The sequence below is a fragment of the Silurus aristotelis genome (assembly GCF_946808225.1).
Source record: "Silurus aristotelis genome assembly, chromosome: 19".
NCBI lineage: Eukaryota > Metazoa > Chordata > Actinopteri > Siluriformes > Siluridae > Silurus > Silurus aristotelis.
Genome location: NC_139592.1, coordinates 18,926,471 through 18,936,631, shown reverse-complemented (window position 1 = coordinate 18,936,631; position 10,161 = coordinate 18,926,471). Strand labels below are relative to the sequence as shown.

The window sequence follows — 10,161 nt, the reverse complement described above, 5'->3', positions numbered from 1 at the left end:
GACAATAGTTGTGATTTTATGATACACTTATGATAATAAATGGCATTCTCCAGTCTTGTCATCCGGCTCATGGATGATCCTAACAAGATTACACCCTATCAGATCTCCCGTTTTGGTTCCTGCGCGGCTTCCCACCTATCCTTCAGCTAATCGGTGAGACTCTTTTTATCCTCCCTCCTTTCTTTTCGCCCTGCCTTTGATTCACCTCGATCGCTCGGCTTTGAGCTCCCCCAGATGGAGTAAATATGGGCCCTGTTGGTCCTCCATAAGGCTTGAGCCCTTAATTCCAGCTTAGCCGCTAAAAAGGGCAGCACTTGCTTTTGCGGCTTGAAGGTATCAGAGGGCTGAGAGGGTGGACATGCGAGTGCTTTCGAGCCCTCGTTTTCTTACTAGGAGGAGGAGGGGGGGTGTTGTTGGGAGGATAAGAAGGACTTGCTGTAATAGATACTTATCTGACTGCCCTGCAGCCCTCAAACAAAATCAGCCCTCTGAAGAGATTAGGACCCGAGGAGGGCACATTAGCTCTAATCCTGTGCTTTGAGGGGTCTAGAACACCCCCCTTCAAGCCTTTTACACCCCAACTCCTTCTGTTGTAGCTTGTATCTTGCCTGTGTGTAAGAGGATCCTGCGGCTGCACACGAGGGGGGTCAGGGGTGTATGTGTATGTGTATGAGCGTGTATGCGCTCGGAGGAAAGGTGTAGGAGGGAGTTGGTGGGTGGGTTGGGGGGTGGAGGGGGTGCTGTTTCAATGACGAGGCCGCTCGTAGTGAAAAGCACAGAGAGGTCCACACTGCTGTGTGTAACTGACTCCTGGCTCTCTGAAGAGATTAGGCGCTACATTGTTGGTTTGGTTGCTCATTTCCATCTGAGGGCTGCTCCCTACCGCTGCACTCCTGGCCTGCTATTGTGCCGGGGAAAGGAGGGGGGGTGAAACTCGAAGGCCTGAGGCCTCCAGCTTCCTTGTAGCCTTTGTTTTACAAATGGCCCAAAATGTAGATGTCACATCACAGATGCTTTACAAGCACCCCAGGTATTGATTGTGAGCGCTAGGTGGGGAAAAATACGGCTGCATAAAAGTACATTTGTTAATCTAAAAAAAAAAAAAATACAAAATAAAAAACGTTTGCAAGGACACTCTTCTTCGTCATCATTTGCGCTGCATTCTCTGCAGATTATGATTATTGTAATGCGTAAATAGAATTGTGATGTCATAGCAACTCAATTTTTAGACTAGCATAAGTTGGCCATTGTATAAAAAAAAAAAAATAAAAAAAAAAGTGTGACATTTTGAAACAGCACTGAAACTACTAAGTTCTTATAGATATTCTTTACGACATCGATCAATTAGTGCCACGTTCATGTTCTGCCACATGACATTTTTCCCTGGTGTAATGGAACAGCGGCTAATTCACCTATGCTATGTATTAGACTAACACAGTGACACTCCAGGACACGTAGCTGTCTCTAGTGAGAGTGTGAAGTATAAATCACACTGGATTTTTTATATCAGACTTCGGTCAATGGCATGACCAATGATATGTGGCCAGATGAGGAGAACAATCGAATTAGCCGAATATTTTACATCTCTGTGTTTGGCAGGTGTCATTATCCAGAGCGACTTTCGTCAATCTCAATGATACTCATTTATATATAATGTATAATAAAAGATTAATCATCCCTACTACAAAGGATTAAGGGCCTCGCCCAAGGGCCCAAGAGTGGGATTTGAACTAAAGATCTTCCTAACAGAAGGCCACCATCGTAACCAATAAGGTACCTTTTCCCCATTATTTCACTCAATAAACCCACACAGGACATTTCGTAGGAGCGGAAATTGTCTAGAAATTTTGAATTTCTGCAATTCGTAGTTTTATTCGTATAAAAATGTCATATTACGGTCTGTATACATGTGTTTTCTCATCATCAATAGGTTAGCCATCATGAGTATTATTTATAAAGTGTAATAAATAGCACCTACATGTCAAAAAAGTTTCTCACGTACTATTAAAAATAAATATATAAACCGTGAATCGTGTGATTGTTCGAATACGGCTTGAACATGCATTTTCTGTAAAGGTGTAGAGGCGTGAAACAGGTCGTATTTTTCTACCCCACGCTGTATTCAATTTTTTTATAGATTTTGGACTTTCTCTAGTTTCAAAGACACATCTTACATCTGGCACTTCTATATAAATGTGCATGTTGTTAATCACAGTGCAAATTATAGTGTCATAGTGTGACTAATAGTGTGTGTGTGTGTGAGACTACAACGGGTTTACTGGCGGCGCTATTTTGTGTTTTGTGTATTTGTCTTGTGTTGCGCTGTCCTGAATTGTTTTGCGCTGTCTTGTGCACTGTCTTGTGTTTGCACCAGGTTGCACACGATGCACTTTATGTGGCGTGGACACTTACTAGTCCTTAGCCCTGTGTTTTCTGTGATTGTTGTTGTATCAGGGTTCAGGAGGAACATTGTTTCATTTCACTGTGTAATGCGTCAGCTATATATGGTTGAAATGACAATAAAAGCTTTTTGACTTGACTTGACTTGACTTGACTTGACTTGACTTAACTGACTTGACTAAGTGTATAAACATCACAATAGCCTTACATAATAAAAAGCACGTATATAAAGTAGGAAATGATCGTCGTAAGCGTTTTGTATGTGGTAATAAGGTAATTAGAGCATGCAGAAATTAAGTCAAAGCTTGATCTCTCTCACACACGCCACTAGGGACTTCGCATGAGCCAGGCCTGCAGTGTTTGTCTCAGGCTAACGAATGCCACCTGTCACTCAGCCCACGCAGGGGCCGTCAATCAAATCACCCCCAGGAGAGAGAGCGGGGGGCAGGACCTGCTCGATCCCTTAACAAAGCCATCCTCCCATTGGCGGTTCGCTTACAGTGCCACTACTCTGTTAGAGGGAGTGATGGAGTAGGGCTGATAAGGGAAACGACAAAAGATGGGCTGGAGGTGGAGGGGGAGAATTGATAGCAAAGAGGTGGGACAGCATTGATAACATTCACGCTATGCTAACAGCCCTCCATTTGGGACCGAGGCCTCGGTAAATCCTGTTAGTGCTTCCAATAGGGGGCTCAGGGGGGGCCGAGGAGAAACACAGTGGTTTTTAGATTGTGGGGTGTTTTTCTTTTTTCTTATCTGTTTGATTTGATTCTTTAATCTGAATTTTTTAACACTAACATTTGTGGATTGTGGGTGTGGGGGTCAATAATATGCCAGTGTGGCACTATAGTGTAATAATAAACTACTTTAAAATAAAAGATATAGGCCATGAGAACATTTTTCAGTGTCTCAAATTACGATACATATGCTGACAGTGTGTATAGATCATCTCTATATTATTTTAATTATTTTCCAAGCAAGTCTTAATATTTTGTGGCCTAATAATAGTAATAATAATTATAATTATAATAATAATAATAATGCTAATCTAAGTTCTAATATTTTATATATATATATATATATATATTCCATATGTTTCATTGCAATTATTCTTTGGTTACGAAACTCTCAACATCAAATCAAGCTTGTGTTGTATATTCTCACGAAAAGTAAAAAAAACACGTCAGAGTGTTTCACAAGCTGAAGTATTTCCTCGGCAGTAATCAGGAACTCGCTTCGGAAAGAAAAACTAACATGGCGAAGGTGTCAGAGTGTTAAATGCTTTCTGTGGATTCCCTTCAAGCTTTTGTTAACAGACCTTATTCAGTCCAGACTATGGTCTATCCTAATTACACGCTCAGGCCTTTTGTTATCTCAGTGGTATGCAGGGGCCACTAAATGAAGTCACACCTTTTGGCCACTGTCATTATCAACTCATTAGGTCGTACATACTGTGGTCTGTTCTTCTCAGTTTGACTTGGAAAGGCCATTCTTTTTTTTTTTTTTATCTTTCAGTACTACAAACGGCATCCAAATCTAATTGTGCGCTTTATCAAAGACAACAGGTTTAATGAGGTTTGCATACAGATTTATTTTTTTTTTTTACATCTGAGAATCTGAAAGACTGAAGACTGAAAAAAGCTAACTCTTTCTATCAAGTTGATCTTTACATTAAATAAAAACTTTTTGCCTGACATTCTATAGTCTCTGCCTGGTTGCCAGAACTCTCGTTCTCTCCTCATTATATTTTAGATCCCATTGTGACTATAGTGCAGATCCCCCCCTTTTGCCTCCTGTACTCTCTTTGCAAACGAGTAACATCCTTTAGGCAAACGGTGTTAACTTGACCTGCTGGAGCATGTGTAACACCTGCATTGTGTGCAGTCAGAGAATGGAGGAAGGAAAGAAAACAGAGCTGTGAATGATGGACACAGTGATTGTTGCCCTGAGCTGCTTGCAGCATAATCCCTGATCTGTGCTCACTGTTCAGGCCGTTGTACAGAAGAGGCGAAATTTGTTCTTGAAGCTTTTCAGCTGTTCTATTATTATTATTATTATTATTATTATTATTATTATTATTATTATTATTATTATTATTATTATTATCATCATCATCATCATTATTATTACTATTATTATTATTCATTCATTCATTCTCTCCCGCTTATCCGTAATTCGGGTCGCGGGGGCAGCAGTCTAAGCAGGCCCCTGCCTTTGACTGCTGCCCAATCCTCATAGCACCGTCCCTCACGGTCCCTCCTGCAGGTGGTGAGCCCACGGGAAGGCGGCCCCACGTCACTCCGACATCACGGACCTTGATATTTCCCTCGTAAGGGACCCCCGGAGCATAGAGGGTTAAGGGCCTTGCTCAAGGGCCCAAGAGTGGCAGCCTGGCGATACCGGGGCTCGAACCCCAGACCTTCCGATCGGCAACCCAGCGCCTTAACCGCTGGAGCCACCACTCCCCCCCCTATTATTATTATTATTATTATTATTATTATTATTATTATTATTATTAATTTAGTCATGATAAACTAAGTGATACTACAACTATAGTACAGTTTTTTTTTTTTTTTTTTTTTTTTTTTACGAGATGTATTTTTTATTGAAAGATTATAACAATTATTTAATTATTTAATTATTTCCCAAATGCTTCTTACCCCCACCCCCCCCCACACACACACACAAACAGACCTGTATTTCTAAATGATTACATTATTGAAATGATTACAAAATAAAAATAATGAATAATAGTTCGTAGAAAAATGACATGGCTTGTAATGTGCATTATTCAAGCTTTTATTCGAGCTGATCTGTTCCTGTACATTTAGTAGTGCATGAAGCTTTCCTGCAACTTTCTTATTGAAAGTGTGTGGCTTTTCTGAATTCCCATAAAGTGTCTGTGTGTGTGTGTGTGTGTGTGTGTGTGTGTGTGTGTGTGTGTGTGTGTGTGTGTGTGTATTTTCGGCTGTGTTTGTGGTGCTTTTCTCCGCAGGGGAGAGCAGCAGCTCTATTCGCATGGATGTTGTGGAATTCTAATCTTATCTGCGCCTCTGGAACAATGCTGCATTAGCATCTGTTCTGCTGTCATTATCATATACATTAGTCAACACCTGTTTCACTTAGACCCATTTCATTACAACAACCGAAACAACAAGCGACTCACAGCTACTCAAATCTCTTTCCTGCTCAAACCCAAATCCAACCAGAAAAACTAGAGATTTTATTATTATTCAAAAAATATATTTGATCTTATTATACTTATTTAATGTTATTTTATTATGCCTATTTTATTCTACTTATTTCATTCTATTTTACACTTATTCTATTATTTTATTTTAGTATACTTTTTTACATTTTATTCTACTATTTTTTTTATTTATCTCATCACATCCTTTTTTTTTTTTTTTTTTTACTAATGTCAAACTTGTCGCTTGTTTTCTTTTTGAAATATGGCTCCAAAAATATTGTAAATAAAAAAAAAAACCAATGAACAAAACAATGTAATAATCACGATTCAAGTATTCACTCTAATATATATATTTTAAAAGAGAATGTACACTCCATCTTTGAGGAAAAAACAACATTAAAAATGTCACGTATCGTTTATTAAATTACATTTTAAGAAATAAATGAATAATATAAATACATATAGTAAGCTAATAACCATTTAGTAAATGATAAAAATATAAAATATTGAGGGTTCTCTTCCACTGACAAAATGCTATTTTTACTAGTGGAATATTATATAATAATGATAATAATAATAATAATAATAATAATAATAATAATAATAATAATAATAATAATATTTATAATAATGATGATAGTAATAATAATAATAATAATGATAATAATAATAATAACAATAATAATATTTATAATAATGATAATAATAATAATGATAATAATAATAATAATAATAATAATAATAATAATAATAATAATAATAATAATAATAATAATGCTAATCTAAGTTCTAATATTTTATATATATATATATATATTATTATTATATTAATAATAATAATAATAATAATAGGTTGACAGAAGCGGTGTGCTTATTTCCTTGCGCACTTCTGTGAACAAACAAAGAAAAAAACTCCGAAAAAACACGACCACAAAATAAATTCGTTTTCCCCAGTGTCAGGTGGAAACGATTTATCCTGTTCGAGTTTTTTTTTTTTTAAAGCGCATCATTTGACCCGTTTCGATAAAAGCGGTAAAGTTCAGTCCTGGTTCAGTGGCAGATTGTTCCGAGGTGTCAAACTGCGCCATGACACAGTGTTGTTAATCAAATTCCCATTAATCTTCCTCCATTGCTGTCTCGCCTCGTCCTGTTCACACACTCCGAGATGAAACAATCTGAATTATTATTAGATTTATCATGCACCCATTTGCGCTTGGATTTTGATTTATTTTGTATTTTTTTGCAATCATGCCTTTTTACTGTCGCTGATGTTCTGTGACATAAAGTGTATGATTTTACTAGTACACAATTTTATTTATTTATTTTTATATACTCGAGATTGAACCCAGGATCACTTTACTTGCAAATGTTTGTGTATGAACGCACTTCATGTTTAATGCATGGTTGCATGTTTAGATTTGTAATGCATTGACCCTCATCATCCTCATCCTCATCCTCGTGGATACACATAAACATAAATTTTGAGATGTAGATTTGTAAAGTGACCATCATCATCCTCAACCTTATCAACCTCATCCTTATGATCATCCTCGTGGTCGTCTAAAGGGTATCCTTTAAGAGGGTTGTTTAATATTGAGATGTAGATATGTAATGCAATGGCCATCATCATCATCATCATCCTCATCCTCATCCTCCTCACCATCGTGGTCGTCTAAAGGGTATCCTTTAAGATGGCCTTATCTCCAATGATGTGAATTTCAAATGAGGCATTGCTATTTATCTGTGCCACAATGCAGATCGCAGGACTCAGATAAGTATCGTGTGCTTAATGGCTTTTTAGGGGCCGTTAAAAGGAACAGCGGAATTCTCCTTTGAAGGGATTTTGGGTCCGAGTGAAAGCTCAAGGCTTTTTTGGGGGGGTCAGGGCTACAACTGTCAGTCATGTCACTTGGCCCCGCCCATTGCTGCCTCCCCACCTATAAAGCGAGCCTGCGCTCTCGGAGAGCGATCACACCAACTTTTGATGCTCTGGTTATTAGGATGCCTGCTTCTCCAAGCGGATTTGGTCACTACTTTGTGGACAGGAACGTCTCCATGCCTGCTGGATATCAGATGCTAGGATGTGGGCCAGGGTTGCAACAGCAACATCCTCATCCACCTCCTCATCTTGCTGCCATGGCTGGGATTCCTCTGCCTTTTTCAGGAATACCGGGATACACGTTCATTCCGTTCCCACATGCTGGACACGTGTCACATATGGTAGGTGCAATTAATCCTGACCTCTGCTTTTAGTTTTAATGCGTTTTCAAACTGAATTTGAAGTTCACCAGAGTGATTTAGTGGAATTCGTTTTCCGTGCATGTTGTGTGTTGCGCGTAATTACGCACGCCGCAGTTACGCAAATATAAGGGTTTCTACAAGTGAACTAATTGCATTTTTCTTTTCAATCATTTTCCAGGGAAGCTCCTATGACATGAAAGCGGCTTCCCCCTATCACCAGGCTCTGCTGAGCCGCGGCGGGGCGTACTTCTCTCCGTACAGACCCGTGGTGGCGGACGAGCCCGGACGCGTTGCCAAAGTGGCGAGTCGGGAGAGCACGGGCGCGCTGAAAGCTTGGCTCAGCGAGCATCTGAAGAACCCGTACCCTACCAAGGGCGAGAAGATCATGCTGGCCATCGTCACTAAGATGAGCCTGACTCAGGTGTCCACCTGGTTCGCCAACGCGCGTCGCCGCCTCAAGAAAGAGAACCGCGTCAGCTGGGCGTCCAAAGCCAAGAGCGACGAGGACGATGAAAGCGAGGTGGAGGAAGAGGAAGATGTCTCCTCGCAGAAAGACAGGTGCTCGGATGATGAGGTCGACATCGACTCTCAGGTTGTTGATGTCGATGCTGATGCTGAGGAGGAGCTGTGCGCAGGAGAGAGCGCGTCCCCGCGCCAGGCTGAGGAACGCCTCACGGAGGGACTCGAAACACCCAACGTGGGTGACACTTCCGGCTCGGTTGAGGTTACGACCGGAAACAGCGAGGCTGGCTGTGAATCTGCGAGGAAGGAGTGTAAAGAAAATGCTAATGGACAGAAACCGAAAATCTGGTCTCTAGCAGAAACGGCCACTTCTGAAACTCCAGTGAAGAAGAGCAATGAGCATTGTCAAGACTTTAGCAAATTATGGGCAAACTGGGCGTCCAGGAGCAGCTACTTCCCTGCAAACTACCCTGCACACTTCCTTCCACAAAGTCAGTTAAACTGTTAATGCAACTCACGCAAGGCAGATGTTTGCACTTTTGAACTGTTCTCTGAAGAGCTTGACCTGTTTTTTTTTTCATATTCTATTCTTACCACGGACCCTTTAGTCATGAAGTTTACAGTCGGGTTTAAACCCTACGCCTGGTTTAAACACCAAATGAGCTTGAGGTTGTAAATAATTGTAAATTTTATTCTTGTTGTACACATTGTAAATTATAAAATGCTTTTTACATGACCATGATTAATTATTTTTGCTAAAATAAAACATCTAAAAAAAAAAGGTCTTCAATGCCCTTTTTCAGTCCATTTGATAGAAATTCGAGTGTTTCTAGGTAATAAAAATATATACTGGTATGCATAACCTTGCATAAAAAAGGTCCATGCGAGTGTAATTATGCTTCCAATATTTTCTCCTGCTAAATATTTGATTCAATATTTTGTAGTATTGTTATCTAAACAGGATTGGGGTCATCTCTCAAAGCCTGGGGGGTTAAATGAGAGGGTGAGGGTATTTTTTTTTTCCGCTTTCATGTTATGTGGGAAAACAGAGCCATTAAGGGATTTGCATATCTGGCGTTGATCTGTTAAAACAATTCAGGGCAGTGAGGATTAAGAACACAAACTGTTTCGTCTTGCTGGGTGATAATTAAGACCATTATCTGCTCTGAATCTGCCAAGCTGGTGACAGACCCTCATCCTCTTCTCTTTTTCCTAACCCCTGAAAGACAGACTTGATTTTAAAGTTAAAAGATATCAAAAGAAACACACCTATAATGGATATTACAATAGAAATGCATTGTAATATTAAATATGATGAGATTAATTACTAGACACTTTTTTGCTGTGGTGGAACCGTCCCAAGTAGAAGTGCATTATTTGGTACCTTACGTATGCATTATACTATATTTAAATAAGGTACATTATATAAGAAATCTCTGATTGAGTTCCTCATTGTTTTACTTTATTAGCAAATGCAACATTCCAGATATAAGATACATAATAAAGGTGGAAAAGAACCCTCGGATGGTACCACCCCCAGCAAATCTTTATGTCTTGTGGTGCAAAATGAATAATTCAGTCGTGAGTGTATTTGTGAAATAACATGCGCTGTGCATCACAATGTTCAAAAGTTTTAATTAAATAAAATTTTATCCATCGTGGACATTTTATGTAAGAGTTCCTGCAAAGGTGCCCTTCGGCACACAGCACACACACATCAACAGGATTAACCCCCAGGAGAACCTAATTCTGTTTTTTTTTTTTTTTCTTGAAGGATAGGGGTGAAAGAAGACCTTTGCGATGTTAGTTATTCAGGTCTCCATGTAAATTCAAAGCCCCGTGGCCTGCTAATCCAGGGATAATGAGAA

The 10,161-nt window shown here is 39.5% G+C and overlaps 1 protein-coding gene across 1 annotated transcript; it reads left to right on the top strand.

The window, feature by feature from the left end:
* Positions 1–7,151: 7,151 nt before the first annotated feature.
* On the top strand, positions 7,152–9,019 carry irx7 (iroquois homeobox 7). The gene is made up of 2 exons (XM_083570365.1): positions 7,152–7,810; positions 8,010–9,019. The coding sequence occupies exons 1-2, from the start codon at positions 7,493–7,495 to the stop codon at positions 8,799–8,801; spliced, it is 1,110 nt and encodes a 369-aa protein (XP_083426491.1). The 5' UTR covers positions 7,152–7,492; the 3' UTR covers positions 8,802–9,019.
* Positions 9,020–10,161: the final 1,142 nt, after the last annotated feature.

Coding starts and splice junctions, on each gene's coding strand:
- irx7 (XM_083570365.1), top strand. CDS start 7,493: ATGTCACTTGGCCCCGCCCATTGCTGCCTCCCCACCTATAAAGCGAGC. Junction 7,811..8,009: donor CTGGACACGTGTCACATATG/GTAGGTGCAATT, acceptor ATCATTTTCCAG/GGAAGCTCCTATGACATGAA.